Raw genomic sequence first — 18,648 nt, 5'->3', positions numbered from 1 at the left:
GTGTTGTGTACAAGAAAAGGCTATATGTATTTAAGTTAGGTCTTCACACACGTAATAAATTTAATGCTAACTATAATAATTGCACCGCAGCCTGGATTCGATGAGTGACTGCCGTGGAACTAGTTTGAATAGTTTTAAGAAATAGTGTGTTGTGTATGTATTGTAATACACATCGGATAAGCTCATAGATCACCTGATAATGACAAGATGCTATTTAGCCAAGCATGAAAACCAGATAAGCGTTGGCTGGTCATCATGTATGGTAGCTCGTTAGTGTCATTTTATTACATTTTTTTAAATTTAAAGAAGTTACGATTGTCTAACAGTTTGTTCGTTTATGTAGCTGAACTCCAAGCTAACATTACTTTCCTATGTATAGTGTTTTGGTTACTATACCTATTTCTAATTAGCCAACTTCCATGTCGTGAAGGTACAACCCACATTGTCTTGTATTCATATCGTAATAAGAATCTGTGGCATTATGCGGATCGTGTCCAATACACAATGCCCAATTTCGGCGTGTCTTTTTTTTGGATATAGTATTGGTGGCTTTTACTTTCTGAACCCGACCTACTCTGAGACCATAACACCATAATACTTCACCGTGTTGTTTAAAATTGAAAAGGCTGCAATTTCTTTCAGATGCCTTATAAGTGAGCTCCAGGTTTCCAGGTATGTAAAGGTATGGCATATCGAGTTATGGCGCACATTATTGCTTTCATATAGGACTTTAATTAAACGTTATAAAATGAAACTCGTATCTTGTAACTTCAAAGTAGAATTTAGGAAATAGGAAGTAAAGTTTTCCTATTCTAGTCTGAAGTTACAAGCTACAAGTTAAATTCTAACTAAAGGCCTTTATTGCTTTAACCTGGGAGTAAGTTAGACGTCTATTTTAATCCCAGCTTTAATGGAGCCTCCACACAAGATCTACTTTTGAAGGGCGTGTATCATATTAACAGTTCAGTGAACGCCCCCTGGTGTTGGATCTGAAAAATATTCAGATGTGGTGTCAATCAACCGACCCTGGACTGCTTTCGACGGTTATCAAATACGCACTTCTCTTGTGTTGAATGAAATGTGGCACCATTTCTTTTAATAATATATACACCCTTAAGCCTGGATTCTAATTTAAATGTATTTAAACGGGCAAACATATGTCTTTTTATTGTCTAAATTTGGAAATTTCCTTTAGAACACAGTCACATTCCCGTTGCAACAGTGCCCAGTGGAGTAAGAACTTTTAATGTATACGTCATTTATTTTTTTATCCCCACTTGACGTCACTACCCGTGGTTTCACTGTATCGTGTATTCCATGATATCGTTAGGTGCATGCCGTTCAGGCTGAAAATCCGCCATCTCTGTCCCACAAGCTCATGTAAGTCGCGTCCCAAAGGCTAGAGTCTATTCCTAATTATAACCAGTTTAAACAGTATATTGCCAGGAGAGCTTCTGAGAAACGTAATAACGGTTTTAAATCCATCAAAAACGATATACTGACTGCCAAAGCCAATCACGAGTGGACACGATGTGTCCACTCGTCCAGGGCTCTTTGACGACCTGCTACCACAACCGTATGCAGAACAGCAAACCATTTCATGGGGAAATTCGATATGCTTGTTGTCACAGTTGTAGATTCTTAACACTGAGCTAAATGGCGAAGCTTTGACAGTCGTGAAGATTGAACTTAATTCGACGGAGACTATCTAGAGTTGGCGGGAAAACGTGTAAAACCAGAGAAATTATCTAGTAATTTTAAGTGTAATGTTACTCAGATTAATGTACCATTTTTTTCAAGCTGATTTCGACCTATATACTGGAGTAGATAAATATGAATATATAATAAATCTGGACACTAATCCTATATCTCTTTAATCTGCCTTTAAACTGAGCAAACGTCTAAGCTAAATTATATAAATTCGTTTCCCAACGCTAGGTTTTGGCCCAAACCTCGCTTGCCTTAGCTATAGAAAGGCAAACACCTTAACCACTGTGCAATGGCCGCTCCCGCTGTCAGCCATTAAGGTCATATAACCGGTTAACTGGAACGTTTAGTCAATTCTCACGAGAGAGTGTCTTGTTTTACTCCAGTATAATAGCCACTAGACCTGGTATAACTAAGTACGGCGTTCAAAAAAACAATGAAATAAATAGAGATCTGTCACAGGAGAATATCGTGATGAACGATGGTAAGATTTATTTATTTATTTATTTGATGGATGTTTTACGCGTACTCAAGAATATTTCACTTATACGAACCCAGGACCATCCGTAGGCTGCTGGAGGACCTTCCCACGTGCGGCCGGAGAGGAAGCCAGCATGGGCGAACGATGGTAAGAAGAGAAAGTGAACACAGGTATGAGAATTGCCAAGCTATTTATATCATTTATAATCCAGGTTATAACAGGAACCTTGTGCAGGAAAAACGTATTTACTGATAGACAAGTACTGTCTTGAACGAGACACGATTCAGCGAATTCTGGTTCCAGATATTAGCTTTAGATAGATTTACCGATGAACGACAGACACGCTTCAGATAATCCTTCATCTGGCCCATCTCTCAGGGCAGATGCAAATCGAACAGCTCCAGACTATCCAATGCAGAGACACATTCACGATAGTCCTACAGGCTTTTATTTATTTATTTATTTATTTGATTGGTCTTCAAGAATATTCAAGAATATTTCACTTATACGACAGAGGCCAGCATTATGGCGGGAGGGAACGAGACAGAGCCCGGGGAAAACCCAAGTCCATCCGCAGGTTGCTGCAAGATCTGCCACAAACAGACATAGTTCAGACTGTCCTACTGACAGATACACTTCAGACATCGTTTTCCATCCTCAAAGTCCACTTGTATCAAACACTGTACTGGACACAGGCGATGAAGACGAAGTGGTCGACAAGTGGATGTCAGTACTGTGTAGTTCTTCCCTTCAATTGTGGCAAACACAAAAGGAAACCTCGCCTCTGAGAAACAAATGAAGGTTAAGATCATCACTGTAGGTCTATAATGGGCTAAATGTGATAGGAAGATATAGGAAGAGTAGGCATATATGTGTACAATACCCAACCACTATAGTATACAACAATAGCGGGTACTCGGTACCAAGTTGCAGGGCCCCACACACCAACGTGAATTTATTATTTGATTCGTGTTTTAAACCGTACTCAAGAACATTTCACTTGTACGACGTCGGAGGACACCCACGATCATCTACAGGTTACTGGGAGATCTTCCCACGTACGACAGGAGAGGAAACCAGCATGAGCATTGGAAGCCCTCAGTTTGAACGGCCATAAATGCATAACAAGCCCATAAGCTGAATGAGGAGGTATGGTTATTGGATGTATTTTCCACAAATTTGTCAGAGGTCTTTAAGGCTGGGTTCACGAGAGCATTACATGGATGTTGGAAGCAAGATACAGGAGAGAAAAGTCCTAGATCAAAGGAAAATAACCGAGTAGCCTACGACTTTATATATCCGTATAAAGGGGTACAAACCTGAGTAGCGCGTACAATGGTAATCAAACAAACAAACCAATACGTTCCATTAATATGTCAATAATTTAGACAGTGTTTTCAAAGCAGACACGGGAGACCTGTGATCAAACAAGCGGTCAGGTCATAACAAAGTACCAAAAAATGGTACTTGCTGCTGCCTTGCTTGGCATTCATCACTGACAAGTTAGAGCAAGGAAACAGGGCTGGATAGCCTGGTGTCAGTATAATGTGACTGGGTGGGGTGTCATGTATGTACTCGCACATTTCATGGAATACACACCTGACATTACTGAGTACTACATGAAATCCCAACCATGCATACATGCATGCAAGTATACTTTGAAATTAACTCTCTTATACGCATTAGGTGAAAACCATACCTGTGGTTACCGACTCTGTGCTTGAATTGCCGATGCATATAAAATGACCATAACTGTCCTTGATGGAAAGAAACCCATCAGCACAGCGGCACACGTGGTCTGGCTCACGTGTTGTGACGTTATAACTGGTTAAACAGAGGTGGGGACAGACTTTGGAGCATGGCTTCGGGGCTGATAAAGATAAGAAAAAAGCAAATTACAACACTGACGATTTTGCCTGGTATTCTAGTACACATATAATAGCTTTCAAGATTTGCCCACATCGTCAGCTCACAACCGTGCCAGCCTATGAATGTTTTGGGATTTTTGGACCGCAGCAAAGGTCAAGGAAAACTGAAGTTCGCGACAGTATGACACTTGAGTACAAGACGTAGCTTGATGTGAATATTACCAAGCTCATTACTTTTCATGGACTGTTAACTAATGGGAAGCTTTTCTGACCTCTAGGCCAGCAAAAATACAACTTCATTGGCCAAAGCTACACGAAAGCGTCACTGCATAAAGTGCATGTATGTAGATAGCGCAGACAAGTATTAACACTGTAAACATTGACTTTGCAACTCACACTGACATCACATCTTCACTTTCTCAGACCACAGACCCACCTTTTGTTTCTTTAGGAATAACAGCCAGCCTATTTGGGGAAAAGACCTTTTTTACAACGGTGATAATTGGTGATTTGTTCGGAGCTTCTTTCGTCACCGCAAGCAAAGAGCCGCTTCTCCAGTTACTCCAGTAGATGAATCTCTATACAAAGATAACATTGTTTATTAGGAGATTTGCCGAGTACCCAAGGTGGGTGGCTTTACCCATGCCTGGCCGTTTCCCCCATCATAAAACTTGACCGGCAGTAATTATTGTTTGAAACTGTGAAGATGAAACTAGGCATGATAACGTCCTGAACATGGTTTGATGTACCAGACTTCAGTATATTACATTTGTGATATTACAAATGAAAAGGTTGCATACATCCCCATTTAAATCTCGTCCCGTGTATAATATGAGATGAACAACGTTAAACACTTACATCAGAAACTGCGATCCCGAATGGGTGATGCGATGAGGGGCCTAAATCCCTCACTTCTCTCATCCAGTTGCCATTCAGGTCAAATTTCATTATTTTGTCCAGCTTGCCGTCTGTCCAATACAACTGGTTTATCTTTGTATCGAGCGCGAGTCCATTCGGCCATCCAAGGTTTGTTTTCACCAGAGCTTTGACTGAGGATGGATTACCCGTCATTGAGGCTTGCATGATGGCAGGGTTGGTGTTAGACCAGTCTGCCCAAAACAGATCACTGATCAAGAAAATGAAAAGACGATTACCAATTTATATCTGACAATCATTTGATTTATTTATTTATTTATTTATTTATTTATTTACTTGATTTCACTTATACGACCGAGGCCAGCATTATGGTGGGAGAAAACTTTTCAAACCCACGATCATCCACAGGCTGCTGGCAGACCTGACCACATACGACGAAAGAGGTAGCCAGCATGAGCTGGGCTTGAAACAACAGTGACCGCATTTACTGCCATTGGTAACTGTGACCGTCATTTACCGCCCCTGGTAACTGTGACCGTCATTTACCGCCCTTGGTAACTGTGACCGTCATTTGATACACTTGTGACAGGGGTGCACATTTATTCACCATAATCATGGTTTCAAATTACTAACATGGAGTTTTTCGTTTTCTTTGAAATTATAGACGACGTAAAACCCCAAATATGCATACATACATACATACATAGATCCCAGCTATTATGTGTCATTTACACATTTATCCCAAGAATACGAGAAGAAACGTATTTTCTCTTTATAAATAAAGACAATAAAAACGTGTATAATGATGTCAAATACAAGCCACGTCCGGTACTGCAACTTGACGGGTCTTAACTTAGCAGCGAACAGGACTGTACTGACCCTTTCTCTGGGTTCAGAACCAGGCCTCTTGGGCGGTCGAATATATGCCCACTGTAGAGGGTGGCTCGGTAGCGCCCATTCCTGTCCGTGACCATCAGAGCTTTCTGGGTGGACTCAAGCCAGTAAATGTTCTGTCCTGCCCAGTCGTACGCCAGCCCGTCAGGAGCACCACGGCTGTTTAGAATCGGAGTAAACGTTTCCCAACGTTGATAACAGAATTCCTGTAAACAGTGGACATACTAAAGATAGAAACAGTATTGTTATGCGAAGACACTGTTGTAGTAAACACCATAATATGCGTCGAAACAGACATTCGTATGCCAGCCGTCAAACAAGATAGACGTTCCAGCTCAATAATCGCAAAGCCAATTCCCAAAACGACGTTTAACATCAACGAAAGTAACGAAATTAGGACGGAATCCCGCAAAGAGAAGCAGTCAACAGTTTTTAATGATGCTGGAAAGACGAAAAGTATGTTCTCGGCGAATAGGTGAAATCAGTAGTCGAGTATGGTACCATCCGCGACGGCAAGTCGATGGTTAACAAACGGTAATACGAAACCCTTGAAAATGGGCCTCTGATCAGTTTAGTGTTTTATTCTATTCCAGCTGTTTAGGTGAATGCTTAAAAAGTAGAATACTTAGGACCCCTAGCACCATGGCATAAGTAAAATTAGATCTTTAAAAATGTAGAGATATTAATTGCAATTTATAAGACCCAACTGGATTAGAAACACCCAAAATACTCTTCTGCCATCACATTTAATAAACAATGACATGAAAACATTGCAAACGGACTATAAAGCACAAACACTGTTTATGTGAGAGATGAAGACTTTACCTGCACTGAGTATGTGGCGTAATTGAAGGCAGTGTAAAAAATACACCGGTGTGCGTAGTCCACATCAACATCCATTACAGATACCTTGCTAGATTTCACTAAGAGACTTGTCGTGTCGTTACCTAGGCAAATACGGTGTAGTTCATTCCTTGAGGTGTACAGCAGACAGTCTTCGGGGCGAGCACGAAACGATGACGCTAAAAAAGGATCACATAAATCCTCAGGTAGCGAGATGTTGTTTTTTTTTTTGAAGAATTTTTAAGAACACATTTTTCTTTTTTTGCTATAGTCTTATTGTTGATTAATGTTGATAATTACAGAGTAATTAACTTAAACAATGAACTCACTGGTAAGAAAAAACATTTTTGTTCATCTTCCCCATTCGAGCAATCCTTTGCTCCAACACAAACCCAAACCTTTCGGATGGATACACGTGAGGTTTCCACACTGATATTCCAGGTAAGAAAATGCAGAAGCAATGGCGAATATACATACACCACTCCATGCCGCAAGGATGCACACAGTGTAAAGGTAACCGGAACTTTAGCCTGAACATGATGACCCTTCTAAAGACTTAACTCCAGATAAGGCAATAGAAGGGAGGATCTATAGCTTGCAGAGCGTTCTAGGGCTAGAACAGACATCATGAATGCAAACTTACTGGTCAACAGCTAGTGGTCATAACTGAAGATTGTAGTTCCAGCTGGATAGGCTGTAGTCGTGCGTGCGAGATTTATTACATACTTTGGCAATATTTAAGAGTATTTCAGGTTTCAAAGCAACTTCTTAAGCTTATGCTGTCAAAAAGCCTACATCTCAATGTAAATATGTTTTTTAAATTTATTTATGTGATTTTTCCACTTGCACGATCATATAAAAACAGCTTTAAGATTGCTGGGTAGTATTAAGACAAACCTGGTGCAAATGTATTGGCCTCGGTCGTTTCGTTCATCGTGTCACATTCCCGTTGTCCATTTACCAAAGTGGCACTAAACTCATCTGGACAGTAACACTGACCGTAGGCACTCCCTGTTGTGCTGTTGTGACCGAGCAGCCATAGATACGGGCACTTTGTCGCCAAGGATAAATAGCTTATTTCCACTGTATGGAACAAAAATTAATGCTATAACGATTAAATGTCCTGCCAAATACAGACACCATGTATATAGCCAGCCTCTGTTAATAAAATGATTAGCAATCTTTATTCTGCCGGAACACTTGCTTGATAAGGCATTGATTTTTTATCCTTCCTTTTGGATGGATATAAGTTACTTTGAAGTCCCCTACCGGCCAGCCCATCAGGCAGTTCGTCAGTCATAAAGTAGGTTTGTATACTTTTTTCGGTTTACCGTATTCGTTTGAAACTGGTTACATGCTTTCAAGGTTAGTAAAACACAGGTGGGGGAGGGTCCGTTTCTGTCATGGGGATTTGGACACTGTTATGACAATAGAGATGACATTAATTTCGACATTGTTAACTATCCATTTATAGATGACATTGTTGTGTTGTTTTGTTGTTGTTGTTTTTGTAAGCATACTGTTAGCATCACTACTGTGTTTATATGAAGAGTGGCAATGAAAGCGTAACTTATATGTTTTGATCACTAAATATGGGCCTTTCAATGTTTTAAACATGAACTTTGTGGACCTCGTACCGGCAAGCATGCCTTCTCGAAACTACGCAATACTGCTGTCTACTTGTACTTTCAGCTAACTACATGTATATCTTCCGCTATAACTATATGCTTTTGTATACTGTGATGAATCTTGTGAATGAAACAGCTGGTCTTAACAGAATTGGACTTTGGATTTCGTATCCCCTGATGTGCTGGAATGTAAGTTGGATACTTCTCGTATGACTTTCTGATGACTATTAATGGGTCGGAACACCATGCAAAATGCTTCTGGTTGCAAATGATCTATGGAGGTTAAATCTTTGATGTCGTTGGTTCTGTTATGCGGAAATTTGCTATACCAATATTAGTTTCAACCGTTTATTCAAAGCAGTATTAGAATTTTTAATTATTTTTTTGGTACCATTATTATAACAACTCATTTCTCCTCAACTATGATCGCACCTGTTGGCTTTTCTGCCCAGAGAGCTATTCCTATGGGTGATCTCTTCACAACCTTCTTCACAACAATGAGGTTGGTCAGATTCGTCTTCCGAACAGCCTGAATTTCAGATTTTACCCAGTCTGTCCAGTAAATCAACTCCTGAAATGGATTCAATGACGATTCTGTAATAATTACAACATTGTTACATTTTCAAAAATAATTTTCGATTTATTACGTGCGTCTTTTCTCAGTATTGTTACGAGTTAGATTCAGTTTCTCTTCAGGTTTGTAGATATGTAATTGTGGAGTGAAAAGAGTTCACAATTAAAATGTGCTTATCACTATACTGGAGGTGCCTCAATCGCCGAGGCAGTAGCAAGCCAACGCGGCGCAATGACCCAGGAGCCTTTCAACAATGCGGTCGCTGTGAATCCAAGCCCATTTCATGCTGGCTACCTCTCCGGCCTTACGTGGGAAGATCTTGCAGCAACCTGAGGATGGTTGTGGGATTCCCCGGGCTCTACCCGGTTTCCTCCTCCCACAATGCTGGTCGCCGTCGTATGAGTAAAATATTCTTGAGTAGGTCGTAAAACATCATTCAAATAAATAAATCCCCATTACGGATCATTTTTCAAGCGCTCCATCGAACGGAACTGAAATTTGATAAATGACTTCACTATCTGACAAGTTACAGATCACCTTCGAGTTTGATCCTGCTTCCAGAATGCTTCTTGTTCTTACTTTCCGGCGGATGTCTAGATAGCTATGTATGGCTGGAATATATTACTTCAATCACTTACCGGTGAGACAGCTATGGAGAAAGGAAAACCCCCGTTCTTGGCGGGGAATGTACTGAGGTCGGTCCCATCCATATTAACTGATCCTATCTTGCCTTTAGTCTCCGCCCAGTAAACCTTGAATGTATACACCACTGAAGGTATTCATACATCTAATACATTAAATGCAGCTATAAAGGAAACCATTATAGGAAGCAAAGGACATTTTGTATACGCGTATATATACATGTATGGCCGTCTGGATATGGTTCAAATCCTGCGCTACCTAGATATAACATACAAGCTCGAAACTAATCAAATCAAAGAATGTAAAATCCCTCAATAGGAAAAGAGAAGTACACTATACTCAAGAACAAAATCAATGACGTTGTCACATAAGGCTGTTTGTCTGGGATAAAAAGAGCGTTTAAAATCAATCATTGTGGGCCCCATTTCGGATTTCAGCACGTAGTTGTAATTATTGAGTTGCAATCAAACTTTTCTCATACAGTCATCAGGAATGTTTGACATACATTTCCATACCTTGCTAGAGGGTATGTCCAGGGCAATTCCATTTAGTAAGCCTAACTGGTGCTTTCCCTGAGCTAAAATGAAAATAGAGGACTGGTCACCGCTCATCGAGGCGCGGACAATACGAGGATTCACCTTTGACCAGTCCGTCCAAAACAGTTGTCTGCAAAGATATAAAACAGTTTTCCTTTCGTTTACATATAGCAAAAATAAAGAAAAATAGAGACAAATGTTATTTTCTCAAGTACTTTTCTCAAATTTCTTCAGTATATTATATTCGTGTCATTATTATATAAGCTGATTCAAAAGTTCAGTGACAGTGGATGTGGATTCCACTTGTACTGGTATTTGGAAATTCGGTGATTTACATTCTTAGCATTTTAGATCCTTAATAGTTTTATTTTGACCAAATATCTTTGCCAAATGTCGATATATATGCCGATGGGACAAAAATTTTTCGAGTCTGTATATACTCTTAACACTGGAGAAAAGCAAAGCAAACAAAAGCAGTTTTAACAAGTCATCTCAGAGGGAAGATGGGAGTAAGAAGTCTTTTATCGCTACGGGTAAAAAGTGTACCACAGATTGTATCACGTGATCTGTCAGAGTTGTTAAACAACTATTTTCTTTTACATTTACAGTGGTATCTGAAATAGCATTTTGTTAAGTTATGTTACCAAATGTTATTCAGACACACAATAATGAAACTTGACAAGCTGAACGTTTGTGAACTTGAAACAATCCTGAATGAAAGTGGTATCATTTGTGCTTCCAGAACACAACGCAATAGCTGACTGGAAAACTAATGTCCACATGTTGCCTCACACCCTTTGGCAAGTCACATTTGCTAAGGAAATACAAATTAATAATAGTCTGCAGAACTCGGGATTCTATACGAGGCTCCCACCGCTGTTTCCTGGCGTGCCTAAATGACACAATGTCGTCTTTCATACACTTTATGTAACACAAGTGTAGAATGCAATTATCCTTCTCTCCCCAACCCTTTCGTACACACACAAATGAACACAGTACCACTGGAAAGAATCCATAGGTGTTTACTTTTAAATCAGGTTGAATGAAAATGTCGCTTTATCCGATAATATGTGAGCTGAAGATGGCGGTGTTGCTAAAAAGGGCGGGAAAGCCTGCTGCCAATGCTGACACAAACAAGTTATTATAGTATATGTTTAAGCAGTATACGCAGAGCAGATGTCTCATGTCTATATCATTAATTTGATTTCAATCAATCAGGATGATACACTAATGCATACAAAGCACATTCATGGTAATTTCCATACTTACCCAAGCCCCGGATGTACAACAAGATCACGAGGTCGGTCGAAAATCTCGGTGCCTTCATACAATACTTTGGTAAACCTCCCGTCATTCGTGGTTACACTCAGTCGACGTGATCCTGCCTCCAGCGTATACACATTGCCAGTTATCCAGTCGTAAGCGATTCCCTCTAGTCTATAGAAGTTAGAGCGAATTATCCGTGGAGACGAAAAGGCCATTGTAGTCTGGTTCCAACAGACGACCTATCGTGGTGTGGAAACACGGGAAAAATTAGATGAAGATGATAGTGACCCATATTGTCTTCAAATAATTTTTTTTCAGTATTTCAAATGTAAAATATCTCGAGTAAAAAACCTAATTTACATATCCCACAATTATTAATCAATGGGGAAAGAGGTGAAAATTACAAATATTTAAATTCTTGGGATGTACTTAACAATAAGATAAGCTGAACAGTTCATGTGAGAGGAAATTCCAACAAAAAAAGACCATCTCACAATAAGGAGGTGATAAGCCACATCAAAACTATCAAAACAAGGAGCTTATTTATACAGGATTATACTAACCCCAGATACTTCACGTCTTGTTATTGTGATTTGGTTTGATAATTATTTTGGTTTGGGAAATACATACACTATATTCATCTGAAAAGATTATTCAGTTCCAAATGTGCTTTTTTTATTTCTAAATGCATCTAATAACATCTACTGACATGTTTCCATAATATTTTCGTGAATGTAAACACAGTGCTTGTGTATTCTGCTATACATATATATTCAAGTGCTATTTTGCAACCTTCATATTGCCGCTCGCATCTTGGTCAGTACTCAACAAAAGTCTCAGAAAAAATAGTGGAACTTATTATCTACGAAACAGAAACTCTATTTTACACTTGATCAAAACAGCATCTTTACGTAGACCTAGCCTATATGATTATATTTTTGCATATTTGTGGAGTGTAAATAGAGGCAATCGTCGATATCACCATTAATTTTTCATTATAATATAAAACTATTCAGTTTAACGAAAGTAAACCTACTTATTTATATAAAAACATATTTTTCTTTTGTATTAGTATCGCTTGTTAAAAAAAACGTACCGGTGAACAAAATGTTAGTATAATTACATGGGTACCAAGCCTATGCAAAATAAGTTAGTTGCTCAAATATACACTATATACATTATATCTGCATTTATTTCTCAGCCCCATGACAAACGAATCAGAGCGTATGCGTCTTCGAACTTGTGGTAAAATTTACATAAATTTATGTTAATGTTAGCTTAATGTTGGGACAAATCTTTGCATAAATTTATGTAAATTATTTCATAAATGTCATACAATGTCAATGACTAGACGGATAAAAGTATAACGAGAAACACATATACAGTTTTACTTTAACCTGAAAAAGTTAAGTGAAGGCCCTTTATTCAGCTTACCTGAAGAGTCCTGTTCATCTCGATAGGCTTGTAGTCTGTGTAGTAAACACACTTCTGCCTGAAGTCCACATCGATAAACAAGGCATGGTTTCTGCCATCTAGCAGCAAAAGTTCTTCCTCGTATGTATCTCCGACACAAAACTTTCGGATAACTTTTTGAGTGCTATAGACCACGCAGTCGGCTGTATATAAATCAAATGGCACAATCACCTTAGTTTAATGGACAAACGACAAACCATTAGGACATCCTATTTTCAGTTTTGTGCGTACAAAAGTAACTAAGTAGAACTAAGATGACAGACATGAAAGATCTGGCCCAGGAAATAAAATTTGGCCCTCATTCAAGCTGGTTGACGTTATCCTGAGTACAACCCTAGGAGATCGGATTCGTGTAAAGAGAAGCAGTCAAGTTTTAAAGATGACACAAAGATGCAAGACTGTTCTAGGCGAATGAATGGGATACCGGCAGGAGTGCGAACTGGGATGTATTACTTCATTTCAGTGAGTCAACAGCTCGACGCCACAATGGGGGTAGACCAAGTACGTCACAGATGAAACCGCAGAACAGCAACATGCACAACAAAAGACTTGAGACATGCAAGTCCTACGTGACACTAGCACCACCTTTTGTGGGAGGAAAATCTGCCGGTACCCCATTACATCCCTAAGCTATTGGTAATTGGTGCATATATGTGCTTTGCTCATGTATCCTCCGTAGAGGCTTGTTCATTATTATGAGTATAAAAAGACTACAGCATACAGATTAAAACTAGATCAGTGACAACAGCGTGATTCTTGACAATGATCTCGCATAACCAGTGAAATCCGCCATTTTCTCAGTTTCCCTCGTTAAGGGTTTTATTGTAGTTGTTTACGTAAATACTTAAAACTTACACCTTCCCCAACATCCTGACATTACGGCATAAACTAGAATTAGGTAAACAAAGGTGCGCTGGTTTTGACTGCAATTTATAAGACTTCACTGCTCGAAACATGTAGGCCGCCGTCGTATAAGTGAAATATTCTTGAGTACGGCGTAAAACACCAATCAAATAAATAAATAAAATCGAAACATGTATAACCCTAATGTCGTTTATTACAGAACTTATGCAGTAAGAAATTACCACAATCTTCTTCGTCCAACCCAGATGGACATTCTGTGTTTCCATCACAGCGCCAGAGTGCTGGTATACATATCCCGTCCCCACAGTTAAACTGATCAGCAGTGCAGATGGAGGAAGAGTTAGTTGTATTGGCTATAAACAAATAATTGGAGAGAGTCGATTATAAGATATACTGAAAACAATGCTTTACTTTATGAAGTTTATCAGTGGAAATATTACTTTATATTATCTTTTAAATTATTTGCATGTTTCTTATATTTACAGGAACAATTAAAATAAATACATCTTTAGAATTTTTGAATAATATTAAGGCACACCTGGTGAAAATGTATTGGCCTCTGTGGTTTCGTTCATCTTGTCACAGTGCAGTTGATCCTTAACATAATTGGCACTAAACCCATCCGGACAGTAACACTGACCGAAAGCACCCCCCGTTGTGCTGTTGTGACCGAGTAGCCATATATAAGGGCATTCTGTCGCCGAGGATACGTCAGCCATTGCCACTGTATTGAACGAAAATTATTGCTAACGGTTTACATGTAAAATCCTGTCAAATACAGACATGCCTTATAACCTTCCTCTGTTAAAAAAATGAAAAGCAACTTTTTTCTACCGGACAACGTGTTCTGTTGGACACTGAGAGATTATTTCCCTACTTTCCGGATTAATCGGATATAGAAATAAGTGAGTTTTAAGTTCCTGTACCGGCCAGCCCATCAGTCAGCCCGTCACTAAATCGTTTTTCAAAACGGTCCTTCGTAACTGCAGATGTGAGAGTGTCCAGAATTACTTTGTTTGCCATCACATTTAGCATAAAGTAACATTAAAACAATGGAAGGAGCCAGGCCTTGGAACTTAGTCCACTCGCAGAATGTATATATGAAAGCAATACTGATATTTTTAAATTATTTTTAAAACACGTTTCAATGTTTTTGTTTTTGGTCAATATCATGAGAATAAGACCCTTCAAACTGTTGTTTCTTCTTCGGAGTTCTCTACCATAAACAAACCTGTAGGCTTTTCTGCCCAAAGAGCTATTCCCATCAGTTGTGTTGTTGATTTCTTCAACACAGTGATGTTTTCAGCATTAGTCCTTCTCGACAGCTTGGATTTCAGCATTTCTCCAGTCTGTCCAGTAAATAAACTCCTGAAATTGATTCAATGAAGATTCTTTAACAGCTGCCACATCGATAGATTAAGAAATCATTTTAGATTTATTACACGTGTAGACTCTTAATATTGTTATGGTTTCACTTCTGCTTTACATTTAAATATATGCAGAGTGAAAGGAGTGCACAATTTTCATTAGTACGGTTCTGTGCTCCTTGCATGGATTGAGTCCCACCGTCCCTATTGGTACCAAGTGTGTCACTATTAGGGACCATTTTCAAACGATTCGTCGAATGGATTGAAAGACCTTGTCATTCTGAAGTCAGATTTATTACATGGCCTTACCGTGACATCTTGTGGGTCAAGTTTAAGTTTGGAGTCGTTGCCTCCATGTATGTTGATTAACATTTGGATCATTTTGGTCCTTTTTTTCACTTTCAGTTTTCAGGCCATTTGTCCACATGGTCAGCTATTCGGATGTAAAACTGGATACATAGCTTCACTGACTTCCCATTCGCGATAAAATTATGGCCGTTTTTTCCTGTTTATGGACATATTAAATAAGGGAGTTTCGAGTTCGAATTTTTTTATTGACAAAGGTAGAAAAGCACAGCTGTACCATGTGATCTCTAAAAAATGATAGGCAGCAATTCTTAACCACATTTTCTGTCAAGCTGGTGACTGAAAACAGCTTAATTAAAAGTAATTTAGACTTTACGAACGATGGAGTACATGGGAACGCTGAACGTTTGTGAACCTGAGAAAATCGTAGAGGAAAGAGGTCTCTGGAACAGGATAAGACAGGTGATAGCTAAATATATGTCAACAAAGTTTGCTTCAGATTTTTCACAAGTCACAAAACTGTTTTTTCTTTGACGACAAAAGAGTTCCAATTCGAAATACGCCTACTGAATCTTGGAAATCACTTCACACGTGACAGCTTCCCCGTCAGCCAGCGTTGTGTCACACATGATGAGCCCTGATTATACAGTCTAAGGTAGAAGTTTTAGCAAGAGAGCCATACCTGCAGCGTATCTTAGGGATGACTACGAATTCCAGTAAATTGTTGATGTTAAATGCAATTATGGGAATGCAGTTCGCATTTGTTGGAGAGACGATCGAGATGGAGAAAGCTTTTGACTGAACCCATCTAACAAACATTCACTTGCATCATCTCATCAGAAATATTTTAAATGTCTTCGAGAAATGTTTGATGACATTTTTTCATCAGATTCTGGGTTGCCGGACCAAGAGGACTTTGACATTATGTGACTAAGTCTTGCTTCTTATGCTCAAGAAGTTATTTTATTATCAACTCAGTGATAATTTTAAATGAAATGTGTTTCATTTTTGAAATAAAACTCAAGATCTGAACTCTTGGTATACATTTGTTTAAAAGATTAAGTGTTGATCTTGAAACAATTACACTTGAAGAAAATCATTTGTAAATCAGGCTGAGGAAGTTCAATAAAACCCTCCATGCTGTAAGCCATGTTGTAACGGTAATGAGGTCTTTTCAAGGTGGAGTATCTCTCCAGGTGCAGTATGTTCATTTACATGTATCAAAATAGGGCAAAGATATATGGTAGTTCAAATTAACTTGTAAGCCACACAAATATTTAGTGACCTTATGAACTGATCAATTGATGTTTTTCTTAATTGATTTTTGAACACCATTCTCAGAAATTTTCACTTGTACAATGGTTGGTGGTCAACTTTATTATTGTTGGGGAAAAAACAGGGATAAACCACTGTCCTTGGGCTTGCTAGCTTACTTTCAGACTTACATCCCAAATTGGTGGAAGAGATGTGGCCCTCCTTAACTGTGAAACAGATGAATACCCCTTAGAATATCACTTATGGTCACAATTAGAGCACAGGATGGGGTAAAGGTGTGTTTTTCTTTCCTCGATGAAAAATTGTTTACTGCAGAGAGGGCGTCACTAAGCCATCACCTATTTCAATTCATAATTGTACTGGGTACTATTCTAAGTGTTCTACCTGAAACCTGTAACTGAAATGAACTCGTTACTCCATGAAAACATGAAAGAGAACTGGCATGATCAAACGGTATTATATACCTGTACAGATGATTTACATTGAGTGTACCAGGTTTATATATATTTATTTCATTGCTGATTGTTGAACCTCACACTCAGAATTTTTGATGGGTGGAAGAAACCGAAGTGGCTGATGTAAACGACCGGCAAAGCTGCTGAAAAACTTTCCCACATTTGCCACACCGTATAGATTATATATTAAGACAAAGCGGTCTTTTAATAATCTCTGCGACCTGTCATATGACCACTGATGACCAATATAAATTGTCACCAAGGTCCCACAAACGGCGTGAGAACGGGAATGTACTCCAGGTTTTATGCCCACCCATATGTGCAGGGAGTAAGGGCTCTAATGAAAACGCAGACAAAAAATCTCTTTATAATGATTTCCCTAACGTAACGTGAAGAAATATATATTTTCACACATGACCTTAAATCAAGCATCTGCTTTAGTAAGATGGGAATGTTTGATAAGCAATAAACACATATACCTGATCTTGAGATGAAATGGTTTGACTTAGTCTGTTAACACTTGTCACCACATAAGAAAAGAAATCACATTTGTATGTACATGTAGATGTATCAATGCATTGGTTTCACATTAAGTAAAAAGGTTCGTCATTAATTCTGGTGATAAATATGACGCATGGTTTAGTAGTGCAATTTAATCCTAGAATATCGAATTAAACTTATAATAATGATAATAATCATAAAATCATGTGACCTAATCTCGATAAGTTGCAGATCAAGTTCGATTCCCACTGTTTTGTCATATTTGTCGAATGTTTCTTTCATGTATTGAAGATACCTATTATTGCGATAGCTCAAACAAGTAGAGGTAATGTATTGCGTGAATACTTCTTGCTCTTAGTTTCTCCGTTCATTTCTGTTTCTTTATATGCATGTTAGTGAACTGGAATCACTTACCGATGAGACAGCTATGGAGAAAGGATGGCTACCGTCGTTGAGTGAGAATGTTGTTCGGTTGGTGCCATCCATATTCATTGATCCTATAATATCTTTTTTAGCGTCCACCCAGTAAACCTTGAAAACATAGATCACTGTAAGCACTCAAACATCTAATACACCACACAGACACATTAAGCTATTTCGAAATCACTAGGAAACAACGGAGTTTCGTATATTATAGGCCTAAGTGTACATATGGACGTCATGGACGTGTTTCCAGACTTGCCCGATAGAAATAGAGCAGGTCGAAAAAAATCAAATGTAAGCAAAAATCCGATTTCTGTCTCACCAATCAATCGGAGAAGAAAAACATGATAGGTGTGGGAAGCATTGTTGTCACAAGCTACTTTTCAAACATGTAGCATTCAATAAAAAGGAAGTACATGTATACTATACCAAAGAACAACAACAACGCCATTCTACAATTATAAGGCAGCTTGTTGCAGATATAAAAAAATCCATTGGAATCAATAATCGTAAGCCCCATTTCTCAACACTTTATTTTAATCATCGATTTGCAATCAATCAATCCCCCCATCAAACTTTTGGAAATCCATAGCAAATTGTTATACAGCTACCTGTATTAAACACAATTTAGGCAACTGCTCATCAGGCGGATCTTTAGTCAGTCGAAAC

At 38.7% G+C, this 18,648-nt stretch overlaps 1 protein-coding gene across 1 annotated transcript; it reads right to left on the bottom strand.

Annotated features, from left to right (window-relative positions):
• Window positions 1-2,222: 2,222 nt before the first annotated feature.
• Window positions 2,223-18,054, bottom strand: LOC135482030 (low-density lipoprotein receptor-related protein 4-like). Its single transcript, XM_064761851.1, has 16 exons — window positions 17,971-18,054; window positions 14,884-15,020; window positions 14,191-14,376; window positions 13,874-14,005; window positions 12,750-12,931; window positions 11,319-11,554; window positions 10,029-10,179; window positions 9,510-9,623; window positions 8,730-8,868; window positions 7,567-7,752; window positions 6,652-6,848; window positions 5,812-6,032; window positions 4,915-5,182; window positions 4,493-4,634; window positions 3,888-4,058; window positions 2,223-2,972 (listed from the first exon to the last, which is right to left on the bottom strand). Exons 2-16 carry the CDS (start codon window positions 14,990-14,992, stop codon window positions 2,809-2,811), a joined length of 2,598 nt encoding a protein of 865 aa, XP_064617921.1. The 5' UTR covers window positions 14,993-15,020; window positions 17,971-18,054; the 3' UTR covers window positions 2,223-2,808.
• Window positions 18,055-18,648: the final 594 nt, after the last annotated feature.

Source organism: Liolophura sinensis, chromosome 1, assembly GCF_032854445.1.
Source record: "Liolophura sinensis isolate JHLJ2023 chromosome 1, CUHK_Ljap_v2, whole genome shotgun sequence".
Lineage (NCBI taxonomy): Eukaryota > Metazoa > Mollusca > Polyplacophora > Chitonida > Chitonidae > Liolophura > Liolophura sinensis.
The sequence above is the reverse complement of the archived record's forward strand: the minus strand, read 5'-3'. Positions and strand labels throughout refer to the sequence as shown.